The 16,778-nt window shown below is 37.2% G+C and overlaps 1 protein-coding gene across 1 annotated transcript in view; it reads right to left on the bottom strand.

Moving 5' to 3' along the window:
• Positions 1-2,667: 2,667 nt before the first annotated feature.
• Rcd6 (Reduction in Cnn dots 6) overlaps positions 2,668-16,778 on the bottom strand; it is a 34,675-nt gene continuing 20,564 nt past the window's right edge. The window contains exons 4-7 of the mRNA XM_090406097.1: positions 13,085-13,180; positions 10,361-10,423; positions 6,274-6,360; positions 2,668-5,945 (exon numbers count right to left, since the gene is read on the bottom strand). Of these exons, the coding sequence (XP_090262223.1) occupies positions 5,238-5,945; positions 6,274-6,360; positions 10,361-10,423; positions 13,085-13,180 (954 nt within the window). The 3' untranslated portion in view covers positions 2,668-5,237. The remainder of the gene's footprint in view (positions 5,946-6,273; positions 6,361-10,360; positions 10,424-13,084; positions 13,181-16,778) is intronic.

A 16,778-nucleotide genomic window follows, 5' to 3' on the forward strand; every position in this document is an offset into this window, starting at 1 on the left:
TACCTCCTGCCTAGCCACTCTGTCGTATGCCTTTTCCAGGTCTATAAACACCATGTGCAGCTCTACTTGCATCTCTCTATATTTCTCCATCAATCGCCTTAGCGCAAATAATTAGCGCAAAAAAAAGAGAAAAATAGTTGAGCTATTTTCCTCATCAGATCCCATAACATATCCACGCCCTCACTGTCCAAACTTTTCCACACTTCCCCAGATATCTGTTCTGCCCCCACAGCCTTTCCATTCTTCATTTTTCTCAGTACCCAATCCACTTCCTCTCTACGTATGTCTTGCACCGGTCTCTCGTTTGCCTCTCCATCCTCACACCTCTCCTCATTTAGTAGTTTACGGAAATATTCTTTCCATCTTCCTCTGATTTTGTCCTCCTCTTGTAATACTGCTCCTGAGTTGTATTACAAGAGGAGGCTTTATCTCTAGCTTTCGCTATTCTCAACAACTGAGCTTCACCACCGTTTCTCTCCAGTTCTTCATAAACCTCATCAACTGCCCTCGCTTTCGCCCTTGCCACAGCTCTCTTTGCATTTTTCTTCGCTAATCTATATGACTTCTTGTCGGCTTTAGTTCCAGTCATGTCCCATTTTTTCTTTGCCTCTTTCTTTTCCTTGATCTCCAACTGCACCTCCTCATTCCACCACCATGCCTCCTTATCCTCAGGCGGTCCCTTTCCTGATGTTATACCAAGCACCTCTTCTCCAATTTTTCTAATATTCCGACTATTAACGTCCCACCATTCTTCCGCATCCTCTAGTAACTTCATTTCTTTCAATTCCATTTTCTTTAAACTAATTCCTTGGGACTTCCTCTTCCAATTTCCACCACTTTATTCTCCTGTGTATCCACCACTTCCGTCTATTCTTCTTTTCCCCTTTTATATCACAGTCTACCACAACCAACCTGTGCTGTGCCGCTACACTTTCTCCATTAATCACTTTACAGTTTTTCACCTCCTTCAGATGTTTCCTACGGCACATAATATAGTCAATCTGACTCATTCTATCCCCGCTCTTATAGGTTATCAGATGTCCAACTCTCTACTTGAACCACGTGTTAGCTATAGCCAGATCGAAGGCCACAGCATATTCTATGATTCTTTTACCTTCTTCATTTCTTTCACCACTACTCCAACCCGCATGTACCCTTTCTTCACCGCTTCGTCGCCTTCCTACATGCCCATTCAGATCTACTCCGACGATCACTCTTTCACCATCAGGGATTCCCATTACTACTTGGCGCACAGGATTAACTAAAGTATTTGGGATGAACTATGTAATCCTAATAAGTATTTTTCAATCGCTGATAACCCCCTTCCACACTCTTTAATGTTTAATATCTATATTAATACACTGGCTTCATAGCAGTAATTCCAATGAGAACAAATCATCCCCCCCCCCCCCCAAACACACCGAAACTTAATTAGGAACAATGATTATCGGGAAGAATCCGAAATTGAATCATAAGTGGGGAAATCAAAATAAACGGCTATTTATGTTTAGTTGAGAGCATTTGAACAAAAAAAATAAAAAATAAAAAATACTGGCATTGCTTGCTACAAATCATGCGCCTTTACAAATGTTACGTTACGATCTTCAGTTCAGAAAAATTCTCTTCAAATGTATAAAGCATTGCTTAACCTTGTTTACCTGCAAATTACTGCGGAAACTATCAAACCCGGTGATTTTCTGCAGAAAATCATGAACGACATTTAGAAGTAGATCGCGTTGTGCTACCTTTATCTTAAAGATATAACTCAACTATAGCAGTAACTGTGTGCGGTCCACGGTTGCACAGATGTGGCGTGCTTGTTCGCCGAGTGGGAGGACATGCGTTCGATTCCAGTAACAGGCATTTAAAAGATTTTCCTGTCTGCTTTCTCTTGGTGCTGAGTTAGTCGGTCTCAGACCATGGACGTCAGGTTTTCTCCGGGTGCTCCGGTTTTCTCGCAAACAGACAAACCGACCAAAGAATACACACAAGAACACAGCGTTTCTTGAAAATTCAATACACCGTTTTTTCTTGAGCACCCAATACACAGAAAAAACACCGTTCCAATCCAATACACCGTTTTTTCTGTGTATTGGGTGCTCAAGAAAAAACGGTGTATTGGATGCTCAAGAAATACGTACAGAGGCTTCCCCAGGCGGGACACGGGTAGGGTACCTTACTTCTCTCAGAAATATTTAGCATTGTTGTTTCTTTGACTATAACCGTTGTAACCTACTTCATTCACTTCTAGCTATGCCCGAATGACTAAGAGAATTCATTAGTAATTGTAATCTTACTAGGATTACTGTATTGTAATTTTTTATTATTATTGTTATTGATGCAGAACTGGAAGACAAATTTTGTATTACCACCTAAGTACGGTAAATATTAAGGTAGTTTGCTGTCTGGCCAAAAGATGGCGCCACATATGAGAAACATTAGTATTTTAGTAATCCTTTGAAAAGGATTATGAAATTTCGAAACTTTTTTTGTTATTTGAGTTTAGATCCTTGTAAGTTGGATGTGGTTTAATAAGAAAAGTAAAATACGGGGTAAAAAGGTGAAAAACAAACTTTTTTTTGTAATTACTTTATGCATTTTGACAAACATAATATTAAAAGCGACATGTTATGATTCTGTCCAAGTTTAAAAAATACTTCGTTTCATTCCGTTCTCTGGTATTTTATTTTATACGAAAACTATACATCATATGCTAAAAGAAAATATTATTTTAGAACCTCTGCACACAATGTTTTTTCTTCTTTACATTGTAAGCAGCTTGTGCTGCCCTCTATTGATAATAAACAAAACTACATCATATATGTGTTTAAAAATATTAACGAAAATCGGTAGCTTTTCAGAAAATCCACTGATTTTCTGAAAATCAGGAAATCCTTCATTTGTTTTTTATTTCTCACTTTCCATGTATTTATTTATTTGATAATTTATATTATTATTAATGAGTAGTATGTTGCAAATTACAGTCTGAAATTTCTGCTTCATTTAGAACATTTTCAGTAAATTGCTGGCAAGAATTTTATCGGTAAATCGTTTTACGATTATTATCTGTTACTTTGCAGTTAGCTTGTGACCTTCACTTGAACTCGGGTTGCATTTTAATGTGCTAAAACTGTTACAAGGCTTTGCGTGACAGTGTGTTATTTCGATTCCGATTTTTTAAAGACAAAAACGTACTGTTGAACTTTATAACGTAAAGTTCAACTTAACGAAATGTATATAACTTAACCAAAAAAAAAAAAAAAAAGTATATATATATATATGGTCATTTAATCAATTGATTTTTAGAAGAAAAAAAAAACTGTATTGTTGTTTTACTAACATAGTATATGATATGGTCACTAGATGGCAGCACAAAACAGCTAATTATAGAACCAAAGTTTACACTGGCTCGGGATCAAACTGGTGATTTTAGGATATCCAGTTAAATACATTTATGTATTTGGCTTGATGATGGTGGTATTGTCTTTCTAGGAAATACTGACAATACAATGAAACCAAGGTCCAATGTGAAACATACAAAAACATGAAATACTATGACATTGTCTGAGCACAGATAAGTTTACCGTATTACTTCTTTAACACAGAACAGACTAGAGGTTATCTGTGCTTTTGTTTTCCAGTATAGTATTGAGTGTTTTGGACCTTAGTTTAATTGTTGATATATATTCCTATAAAAACCGAGAGAACGCATCATTGGCGTAACTATAATTGTTAGGCTATCTAAGCTTTCGCCGTAACATTTGCTTTCCGCTTCCGATGATTTAACAAATAAAAATAGTACGAATTCAAATTATCTCATACTTAGCCCTTTTACAACTTAATGAACTGAATTCAGGGGACCAAAGGATTTTTGGATATGAAAATAATGCAGGTGACAAATTTTTATTTTTGTTGTTCCATGTTGATCCTCTACTCCTTGAAGTAATATTAAAGTTCATTGCGATCCGAATAAAGGACAAGCAAAACGATTTGAGAAGTGGCGCAGGAGGAAAAGAAGTTTGAAGATTGGCTGCAAAAGAGAGAACAGGATTCTGCCGAAAATTAAAAAAAAAAAAAAGTATTGCACGTGGGAGAAACAGCGTACCCAGATGGAAAGAACAGGAGAATTATCCATAAAGAAAATGGGCGTTCTCTATGAGAATTTGATAAGTCATGTTGAAAACACGAAGATGAGCAAGGGGATGTGATCAATAGGAAAGTGAAGCAAATAAGAGAAGAATATTAGATTGCGTGATGGATTTCAAACTATTTTAGACAATACCGTCGACAAGGTGTAGCATAGAGGCAGCCTGCCTCACGGCGCGACTTAATAAGGGCGCTCGTTCAGCCATATTGCGGTAGGTGCCGTCGCTACGCTAACAATTCCTGTTAGTGTAGCAAGCGCGGAAAGAAGTTTTTCAAAGCTTAAACTGATTAAAAATTATTTGCGAACAGCAATGACCCAAGAAAGATTGGTTGGTCTAGCAACTATATCAATAGAGGCGGACATAGCTTAGAATTTAAATTTAGAAGAGCTTATGAACAGTTTTATTGTGCGATATCCCCGTAGAGCAAACTTTTAATTAATATTATTATGTAATGGTTTTGCATTAATGTTTCTCTTGTAATAAAAACAAGGTAGCAATTGGAGATGTTCTTATATTTTTGTCTTATAATCCATCAGGGGTGATATTTAATTGGTTGCCTCAGGGCGTGATGTAATCTGGTGACGGCCCTGATTTTAGAAATAAAATAGTCTACTCAGAGAATCGATGCCCTATTATAATGTTCCTCTTATGGAGGTGAATAGCAGTAGTACTGTCAGTAAAATTGTCACGCGCTTGACAGTAGTCCATTAGCTATTTGACAAGTGAATAGATTCTGTTAGATTTTTTTTTTCCATTGGTCTTTTCTTTCCTTTAAATCTGATATTCAAACAGAGTTCAAACCTACACTTGGAAGTTCCTGGAATGTCGGATACACGAGAGTATTTCCGTCTGCAAATACTCTGAAAGACTAATAAAAACGGTAACGGGCAATGAATATGAAATGTTCACCTGTCGGTGATAGTGAATCGTGAACTCGTAGTTTCAGAATTAGTACACACTTGCCCATAAATCGCTGTTATACTTAAGTACTTCTTAATGCGAATTATCTTTTCCTGAAGTCAAATTGTTGAGCAGACACGTCACTGGAGTTTTCCATTGCACTCTCACAGACAAACGAAGAGAACAGTGTCACAGGGCCACATCCCTAATGCTGTGAGTGGAACTGGAATCTGCATCTTCAATGACCATGCTTCCTGGTCTTTCCAAGTACTGGAACGGGGCTTGAGGTATCTTTTCCAGAATGTAGTAGTCCATGGGCAAGGCATTGATGTCACTAAGGGACCGCGCTCGACGAAGGGGTCCTTGCTTCTTATTCTTCAGTCTTTCTAAGCTTTGTGTGCAGTATGCCGGGAGCGTGTCTTGTAGGACGGAGTGACGAATAGAAGGTGGCGGTGGTGTATACTCGTCCCATCCATTACGAGCACCAGGATACGAAGGGAAGATGTCCGACTGCGTTTCGCCTGCAAATCCCCTCACCACATCTGGACGGTGCCTCATCTTCCACGACAGAAATTCGTTAAATGACGACGCGTCAAATTCGCTGCCGCCAGCGTTCCAGTAGTAGCAAGGAGGCGTTATGCCGTTTGGCGTTACGGGTCTGCTTCCGAGTACTGGCGTGCGGGAACTCGACCAAGTTGACGACTGTCTTTCTGGGAGGTTGATGGAATTGAAGGAGCGACTTCGACTCAGACGGGACGGGTGGGAAGAGGTCATGAAAAGGAGCTCCGATTCTTGCGAGTGTGAAGAGCGGAAAACGAATTCTTGGTTGACGTGTCCGTTGCTGGTCTGGTGAGAGTCCTTGCTGGTGGAAGTGTCGACTTCGGTAAACAGCGAACCCTGCATAGGAGAGCGGAAATGGTCATCTTCATTGTATAGCACAAATAGCATGCGAAAATGTTTAAAATCACCAAACAAAAAATCATTATATATATATTTTTTAAACAGATAATAATAAAAAACTCTTATTTTCAAACTCTTATTATTCTTAAAAATAACAGATTAATAATAAAAAACATTTTTATAGCAAGGGAGCTATTGAAACATCGAGCGAAATATTTATTTTAATAAATAAAATTGGTTCATAATATGAGATCTAAAAGTTTGAATTTGAATTTTGATTCTTTTGCAAAAAATATTATCTTTGAACTCGACCTGAACAACTTACCAACTGTAAGTTCTCCAACCTCCTTAGCACTGCTTTCTCCCTCTTCCACGTCCCATGTAGCAGATGGATGCACACAATGCAGAGCACCTGGAACGAGTCGGGATTAGTAAAGGGGTTATTACAACAGGTTTAGTTTGCATTAGCAGTTAATAATTCTAAAAAGATAATCGTCAGCGGTGGTGTTTTTCTGGCATTTACTTCTCAGCTCATTTAGTGGAACCAAATGGATAAGAAAAGCTAACTAATCAGGTTTGATACAAGTAGATAGTCCACTCTTACAGAAATTACGTCAGCTGTCAATCATTAAGCATATTCGCTAAATACTACGTACAAAAATTTTTTAGTGCCATAAATACTCAGATATTTCTTGTGTTACGTAATTATAATTCTTCTAATACTCTAATTCGTTTTTTTTTTTCCCTTTATGTAAGACTTGGTACTTAGTAGAATGTGGCCTCAACTTCATCAATTTGCATCAGGGAGATACGGGGGGGGGGGGGGATTTCCATGAAATTTAGATAATCAGTATCTTAAACGTGTGTGCCTACACTCCACCAACAACTGGAAATGCATATTGATTTGCGACTTTCACTTGCCAAGCCTGCTAATCTAATTTGGCCTCACTTAGTTCAATTTTTTTTTCTGGTTTAATCAATTTAATTACAGCGGAAAAAAAAACTCGGGGAATTAATGAGCAGTCCGCTCTCTCCGATTCTTGCTGATATATTTCTTCAGGAGTTTGAAGAAAAAGCTATTAATTCCTGGAGTCTTAAACCTAAAATATGGTAGCGTTACATTGACGATGTATTCCTCATCTGGGAACACAGCGTCGACAACCTCAACCTTTTTCTGGACCACCTCAACAATTTTCATCAGAAAATCAATTTCACCTGTGAACTTGAATCCAACGACTGTATCCCCTTTCTGGACTTAAAACTTACGAGATGCGCTGAAAATATCAAAATCTCCATTTTTAGGAAACCCACTCACACAGACAGATACCTTCATGCTTCTTCCCATCACTACCCTCCACAAAAGTTTGGTATCATTTCAACCCTGGCACATCGAGCCAGATCGTTACTTACAGATGAAACAAAAATTGATTACGAACTGAATTTTCTCAAAAGGTCTTTTGTTAACAATGGATTCTGTCTTAAGAAGATTAATAAATTTCTCTCTGTCCGCAGCTCAACTGCTGCTGAAGATTCTTCTCCACCAAGAACCTTTATTTCGTTACCATACATCAGCTCTCTCTCCCCAAAACTTGCTAAAATGCTCCAGAAATTCAACACTAGAACTTGCTTCACTACGTTTCCTAAACTTCGTTCCATACTCAGTAGACCTAAAATGAAACATCTCCCTACTCAGTATCCAGGAGTCTACAAGATTCTGTGTGATTGTGGCAGACCACACTACGGCCAGACAGCTAAATCCATCCTTTTACGCATGGAAGAACACAAAGGAGACATTTCCAACAACAGAACCAGAGCCAGCGCTCTCTCTAGCCACGTTCTCTTCTCTATCAACTCCGATGAGGGCAGCCAACACCTCTTAGACTGGCCACTAACTTCTAATATCCATGTGTGCTATGATGAACTTGAAAGAAGAATAATTGAATCTAGAGAAATATCGCTTGATTCATCTCATAATAACAATAGCTTTAGCTATAATATCTCTGACGCACACGTTGCCAATATCCAATACTGGCGCACTCACGCCAGCTCTCGCACGTAGCCAATCAGTTGGAACTCAAGCACGCATTCCTCTCTTTTAAATGTAAATATACTTGTGTGTTTTATTTCTAGATCTGTTAATGTATTTTATCATGTCTCTGTTATTTTTTATTTAATTCTTTGCCAGTGATACCTGAAGAAGTTGATGTATTCAACGAAACTAGAATACATTTAAACTTTAAACTTTAACATTAAACTTGTGATTCTCGGTATAGAGTCATTTAATTTCCTTTTATATATATATATATATATATATATATATATATATATATATATATATATATCCGAATCACTACGGAGACCAGACCTGCGCGCAATAGTCCAAGAGAGGTTTTATCAAGGCCTTGTAAAGAGGCAAAATGATTTTCTTATCATCATTACATGTCAAGGTTCGTTTCAACATTGCCATTATTCTTTGATTTGTATTTACAACTTTTGCTATATGACCCTCGAACTTCAACTTCTTGTCTACTAAAACTCCACATTCCATAATAATGTTACCACTGAGTTAGACAAGGGGAATGGATACACCACGATACTTTTGGATTTTGCTAAGGCTTTTAACAGAATATAGCATGGAATACAGATTGTTGCATAAATTGGAGAATGTGGGTTTGGATTATGAACTATTGGCTTGGATAAGAGGATGGCTGACTGACAGATATCAAAAAATGGTATACGGGGGAGATGAATCTGCAAGATTCAAGGTAACCAGTGGTGTACCACAAGGATCAGTCTTTGGTCCATTGTTATTCAATCTATACATACATTAATGACCTTGGGAAGAATTTGACATGTGGTATACATCTGTTTGCTGATGATGTAAAGATTGGTAGGGTAATCAGGAATGCTTGTGGTATGCAGAATGATGTGGGCATGCGAAAATAGCTGTCAGTTCAATACTAATAAATGTAAGGTCATGCACTTGAGTGTGATTAGATATCCAATTTCGTATTAAATTGGTGGGATTATGCTTGAAGAAACTATGCGGCTAGGTATTGGAGGCTAATTTCATATGATGTATGACATGTTTACAGTTAATGTTGTATAATAATTTAATTCTGTTATGAATAAAATATAAGGTCGTTTAAGACTTTTATAAATAACATTTTGTTTTTATAATGGACACTTAAATTTAATTCTAAAATTTAATTTTAACAGACCACTTAGTGATGCGATATTGCCCTGGTTTATATTTATGCATAATGTTTTCCAAACAGTACTTCAAAGTGTTTTACAGGTGTCAATGAGAGAGAGAGAGAGAGAGAGTTATAGGATGAAAAAAGCAGCAGTAAAGTTGTTTGTATAGACTTGTCCTTATACCAGATGTTCCATCACAATGCAGTATAAAAAGACAGACATTGAACGTTTCATCATTGAGAAACTCGCAATAGCTACAGTCAGATTTGTGGAGCATAACTACCCACTTGGGTTGTGCTCTCCAGATCTATCTATTCCATGCAAGAAGGAACAATTTGATTGACGTTACTATTCCTTTTATCAGGTGATTTGATGTCTCACCTGGTCGTTGTAGTGCTGCTTAAGTGGGACAAACCTTTTAACTTTCTATGCAAATTAACTGGAAGAAAAACTAGATGACATACTTAAACCCGGCACATTCAGGTTTCAGACAAAATCGTTTAACTCCTCGTCTGTCAGAAAGGCAAAGTATTTGCCTAATTTCTTCCGCCAGCTGACCTCCAACCATTGATTATCAAGACTTCAGTCATACTTCAATTGGAAAACTTTATAATGTGATACAATAGACAGCTAATGGTAAGCATCGTTGAAGTTAATATTTGGAAATGGAATTAATATCTCACGCGAGTGACAAATATAACACTTCAATCTTGATTATGTGATATTAAAAAAAAAAAAAAAAAAAAACTTATCCTGCTGGCACGAAGCGAGTAGCTAAGCTACTTACTCGCATACCTTATGTGGTAGCCTCCGGGTAGGATTACTTTTATGCGAATGTTATGCAGATTGATGGAAAAAAGTTAAGGACATATCTTAATTTTAATTCATTAACCTCATTTCTTCGTATGCGAGTTAGAAACTATTTCTACCGTTCAATAGGCAATATATTCAAATATAATATTATCAATTATTTTAAATTTTATTTTTATGCAAAGGTGTGGCAGACCGGAAACCAGCCTTCTGTGCCAAATCTTATAAGTAAATTTGTATCGAGTTACGGCTTTTATGAAATCAGCCTGTTCGGTTTCAAGCACTCGCTGTGTTTAGTAAATCTCTTTAAAACGCACTTCTGCCGTACATCTTTATTTTGGTTATTGGTAACGTTTTGTTGACTTGCACAACGGAAATTCAAATCAATATTTCACTTCACTTACATTCAGCACTGCCCTGCAGACATAGAATATGAACTCTGCCAGTCCATGCGCGGTGCTTAGTCCCTAAAGAAAGAAAAAAATATATATAAATACATGTAAAATGTGCAGTGCAATCATTAATAACCAAACTTAAATTTATGAATGGTCTGTGTCAACTTGTCATTAATTCCCTATTGCAAAACAAAAGTGTCAAGTCAAACGGGAATAAAAAACGAACGATAAAATAGCATAATTGTGACAGTTTTCTGCTGTGTGGTTTAAAATTGTATTTCCCATGATGAGCGACTTTTAATTACCATTTAAATTATCCATCTTCATTTCCGGAAAAAAAAAAAAAATACTCAGGAACTTCAGCATTTCGTTTTGATGGTTCCTTCACGCCGTATTATATTTCGTTCTCTGACTTTCTTTGTATCGATTTATTAAACTACTAATAACCAAACTACTATCTATGCAAAACACTTCCTGTCTTGTGATTATCACCAGCAGTGTGTGTTCGCATGCAGCCTTCACATTACATCACAAGAACAGTTCGCATAAAATGGAGGCCGTTAAACAGATTCATGACATGCAACAAACCCATAAACACACATCGTTTGATCATTGCATAAAGAATAGAATAATTAATTCTCCTCCGATCCTCTTTTTTTATGAGCTCTATAATCTTTCATTCTCGAATTCTAAAGAGTAAATTATTATACTTGATAAATTATAAGTGTATCGATTTCTTTGTATAATAACTTCTCCAACCTTTGACTTTACATCGTATGTGTTGTTTCATTCTTCATAAAGCATTTAAAATCTCATAACTTTATGTTATTCTAATGGTCTTAGATGTGCGTGATTCCAAAAAATTAGGATATATTTGTAACAAATGGTGTGAATGGCAGTTAGTACTCTAAAGTGTATATAGGGTGAGCTCCGTATTACTGTAGCTCCCCCCCCCCCCGAAAGCTCACTGTACTTTACTTACCCTGCATGCGTTAGGCATACTCTGCTCTATAAACCAAACATAGCGCTTTTCAGAACTTCATTCTCCTGTTGATCTGATGCCAAGTTAAAGAAATCATTTAAAGATATTTACAAACATCCATGCTATGGCTAACTAGAACAACGTGGTTAATATATACAAATGGCAGAAACCAGCAAGAATATTCAACTCTCATAAGCTGTTGTCTTTGCACGTCTTATTGGAGGTGAATAATTTCGAATTGTTTTAACCTGTTCTGACAACAAAGAATGGTTACGTGGATTGAGTGATACATGTTAAGTTCACGGTTGTTTCATTGCGGATGACCCTGGAGAGATGAACAGGTGGAAATAAAAAGGTAGATGATTATACCACGTCAGACTTTATTTATAATTAATTCTTCATTAGGGAAGTGCGATAATAATAGCATTAGCAGTTTTTACCAATGCGCCTGTGATGCTGGTGTGACGATTTTTTTATGAAAACAAGAAGAAATAATTAGGACTTTTCCAGTCCCAATTATTTCTTCTTGTTTTCATAAAAAAATCGTAAATCCGGGAACCCTGCTCTAGAGACCAAACATGGAACTTTTTCAATTCACTTCAGATCTCCAATAAGCAAGGCGGTGGTCACACCCAGCATTGAAATTCATCTGCTACCTTATCAATCTTTTTTATTTTAAATAAACTTACTATAGTCCATGCACTGAATATAAGCACGAAGGATATCATTAAATTAACTGGCTTTATCGGCCGAGTAATTAGCGTATCCATTCTCCAACCAACAGGCTGCGATTCGAATCCTGTCGTGGGCATGCATGTTTGTAGTAGACTTTAGGTGGAGATGAATTTCATCGCCCGGCGTGACACCACCTCTCCGCTTACTGCAGGCCTGAAGTGGCTCGAAAAAGTTCCATGTTTGGTCTAGAGCAGGATTTCCAGACTGCATTAAATAAATAAATAAAAATGTAAAAAATAAAATTAATGAAAATAGAGGGGGGGGGGAATATTAGCCCACCCATACGAATGTACTATATTTACACACATACACATAAGTAGAATATAAGGCTGGGTGTAAGTTAGTATAGTCAGTCAGGGAATCGAGAAATAATGAATCAATTAGCTAAATACGAATAATCTGGATCACTTGAAGGAAAGTTAGGATTTAGAAAAAACAGAATGCGGAAGAAATAATGGGAAGAATGAACATAGAAGAAAGGGGGATTCTGATATCGTCTATAATACACAATTTACGAGGCTGTAACGGATTTTGTTACAAATTATTTCTCCTAATTTTTCCGCATCAGTTTTGTTCTATAATTTTTCTTCTCTACACGTGTCAGACTGATCAGTTTACTGACACGCAAGTGATTATTTCTGTGCACTCCATCAGAAACACTGCAAGGAAATGATGGCTATTCCAAGTTTGCATTGTCCTCAAGTTAATCCAGGTTACTTGAAAACACAATTACAGCTTTCCGCATGAAGTGGAGTAATAAAATAAGTGCCCGCGCGCGCACGCACACACATATTGAGCTGTAACAATTTATCTGCCCGTCCATATTTTTTTAGAAAACTTCATGAAGACATTAACTGTGGCGTAGTTTTTTTTTTATTTATTTTTTACAGTCTTGTATCGTAGTACCCTGTGGACCAATTTGCTTCTTATGTAGAGTGATAATGGCAATATCGTAACTCATCAAAATTCTATTGTTCTAAGATGAATGAGAGAGATTTACAATTGTTCCTACTTACCCAGTAATAAAGACTCATAAAAAGGACAAGACCACACTCTGGGAAGAACAATGCCATTGTGATGATCAACCATCCGAGAAGATACTTGGAATTTTTCTGTAAAGAAATTGAAAGAGCTAATTAGAACTTGTGTGCGTCCCAAGATATAACACCTAACTGCTATCATTTAATCATCAGGATTTCTTCAAATCATTCCTGAAAAATTGTCTACGTGTACACACCCTTCTGCCGATTATACCCTAGACCAAATGGGAACAAGATAATAAATACTTGAAATCGACTCGTAAAGCTTGTCGGCATTTATGCCGTCTTCCATTTGGCCTTCTGCCAAATGTCGAACTCTTTTGGAAAGCTTGTCCACTTTAAACAACTAAATCGTTTCTATCTTTTATTAAACCTTTGTGTTCTCTTTTTATTTGAATATGTATCTGACAAGTGAGGATTTTGTTCAACTTTTCCAATTGGTTGTTTCAAACTTGACACAGCCAACATCCATCATTATGTTTGTAAGTATGCCAGATTTTTATTATTCATTCTGTCTTGAAGACAATTGAGTGCTGTAGGTCAAAACCCTAGTACATAAGGTCACCAGAAGATGATTATTTGCAAATTTTACCCGCTTTTTAACATTTGTATTATATATTCATTCGCACAAAGACGACATTTCTATGTCGCATTAGATCCTCTGAATTTAGATACGCAGTATACATTTTAATTTATTACTCTTAAAAAAACTATGTGGCATTTGTTACATTTGAGGTCTTGCAGTTCTTCTTGGTGTGGATTTACCTTTCAACGTAGTGATTAACTCCACAACATAAAAATAACAAAAGAAAGGCGAAATGCATGGAAATGACAACAAAGTTGCGCAACAAACGGTTTTTCTCAAGTCTGCAACAGCTACGGGTTTAACTCTGACACTTTATTCGAGATAAGTGAATTTACTTGAAGATTATTGTATTACAAACTAACCTCAGGAACTGTAATCTACATCTGGAAAAGAAGAAAGACTCGGCGAACTTGAAAACACAAATTTCTACTCACTGAACTTGCATCCAACTCTTTCATCCTTTAATTTCTGGTTTATAATCATACTCATTTTCATCTGTCGAAAGTTGGGATGCGATTGGACACTTTTAGGAGCCACGCATGATTTTCAAAAGCTCCTCAGAAAGCATTATTTTCCTGTGTGGTTTTAATTTAGTTTTTCTTTGCTCCTGAGCTTTGAAAAAACCGAGCTCAGGAGCGTAACTTGCGATCTGAACTGCCTTGTTTTTGTGTTACGTCTCAGGTCAGTCTGTAATTCCAAGAGCGCGCGTTGCACGCACCATAGCTAATATATGGAAAATTGAATAACAACCTTCTTGTACTCCGCCCGTTGCATTCGACTATCAATCCTTGTTTACAATCTGAAGGGTAAGACAACAGATTGCATAGTTCAGACAAACTATTCATCCGTTTTCAATGTCTAATTGGGTGGGAGGCTCCCCGTATCAAATTCCTTTTCATCAGCCCGTAAGTCCAGATTCTACTTTTGAGTAACCTCTCCTGTAACGGTCCTCAGAGAAATATCCGTCTTTGAGGCCACTTTATACTCCCTGATGTTTACTAGTATATACATCGTATTTTCTCCGTGTTTTTCTGTTTGCCAGAAGGGGCTAACTTACCCTCTGAAGTAGGAACATCGAGAATGCCATTTTGCAGACAACAAGAGCTGAAACAAGCTGTTCGTGAAGTCGTCCGACTTCCGAGTGGCGACTTTCAATGGGTCAGTATTCAGGATCTCGCTCAACGATGAAAAGAAAAAAAAAAAACTGGACAGAAAATACTGGTTGAAAAATGACAATGTTCGAAAAAGTTCCTGGAGAGTTAATCATGTAAAAGCTAGTGCTGGAAAAGGTTTTCTAAAATCTAGTACAAGTTTATTTTGCTAGAAATCAAACCAATACTAAACAGTACTATGTCAACATGGAGGTAGCTGAGTGGAACACGTTCTAAAACCGTCAGTTATATTAAGAAGTCAGCGTTGGTGCTTGCTGCCTTCTAATGCAGTATATCTGTGGTTGAATGATTTCACCTTGAAATGCAAATGATGCAAGTAGCTTATTAAAAACTTCCGTTGCATGCACCATGATTTCAAAATGGCCACAGCACACACTCACCCTACTGCACTGTTTACTGGTAATGTCCTCTCTGACTGGAGGACTTCCTCCATTTTTCAGCCTCTAAAATCTGTTCCGGTGGTCGCATCGACAGTGAACCGCGACGAAATTTCATGTACCACGAAGGAGACGGAGCTTGTGGAAGGAACGGGGAACGCAAGTGGCACTCGGATATGTCAGTGCATCGTGAGTCAGAGCAGCTTAACGGTTGAAACCACCCGAAGAGGCATTGAAATTCTAGTAGTTGCAGGAAAGAATATCAACGGCTATCAGAGAAGTAGATTGAATCACTAACAAGATAACATTTGAATAAACACAAGCATGATACGAGCAATTAGGTATCGAAGTGAGCTACTGGGGACAATTATCTTCAAGTATAAGCTTTACATTTGGAAATAAGCTTTACAAGCATGTTGGCATTTGCTATTCTCCCCACGAAGCACAGAGAAAAGCAATTCGTTCTCGTCAATTTTGGCGTTATGTTAAACTACTGTCAACTACCACAGCTCTTCGATGTTCCTGGTTGATTTGTTTCCAGCCTAAACGATTTGTCACGTGCGTGTTATGCAGTAACTTATTGATTATTGTTGTGGCTGCAAACACGGTTGATGAATAGTGGTCTCATTAAAACCGTAAATCATACAGGCATGAAACTAAGAAATTAAAAAGATATTAGCTGCACAAAACAAAGTGTGTTTTTCTTTCTGCATGTAAGAACCTATCAGACAACGCAAAACTTTGTAAGCCGTTTGGTTATTATCAAATCCTATTAGAGGAAAAAGGACCAGACAAACACCAACGAATTTATTATTGCAGTGTTTCTTCAGCTGGTTTTTAAGTGGTTTACAGGTGACTGTTCCAGTTTAATAGATATTAACTTACTCAATAGTGATTTGCATAAATTATCCTGACTGCCTACACTAATTGCGGTGTTAGTATACGGGCCTTCTGAGTGATATCTATTAGTTATGAACTTCCGCTAACTGTACTACCCGATTGCTTTGGTAATACACAGAATGACACCTCGTACTGACAATAATATATTTTGTTTTATATTGGACGAAATAATTTTTTGCTGTAACGCAGACCGGATAAGATTTTAGTCAATTCAACGACCTGTTCTATTAAGATTATGATAAATTAATAGACGTTATAAAATATGCGAAAAAGAAAAGAAAATCGGAGTGTTAAAAAAACTGCATCCCCATCAATGTTCCTGCTGCTTTACTATCTGTTTTCTTTAAGTTTTCCATTTGTAATTGATTATCAGTTTTGTGCTGACAATATCTAACAGTTATGTAGATATTGTAGCATTCAACGCAGTTATAGAGAATTTTAGACAGTCAAACATTTTCCTCCATATACACACAGCAAGTGTGCGTGTTCCATTTGGAGGTTATTCAAAACAAACAGTATATATGTGGGAGTCAGGATTGCGTGCGCACTCCCAAGGTCTTGATTCACCCTGTGTCCAAGCCCTGTTTGTAAAATATGGAGATAAGCGAGCCATCAAGACCACCCTCCTTTATGTT

Source organism: Typopeltis vanoorti, chromosome 16 (assembly GCF_054136105.1).
Source record: "Typopeltis vanoorti isolate ZY-2024b chromosome 16, IOZ_Tvanoo_1.0, whole genome shotgun sequence".
NCBI classification, from domain to species: Eukaryota; Metazoa; Arthropoda; class Arachnida; order Uropygi; family Thelyphonidae; genus Typopeltis; species Typopeltis vanoorti.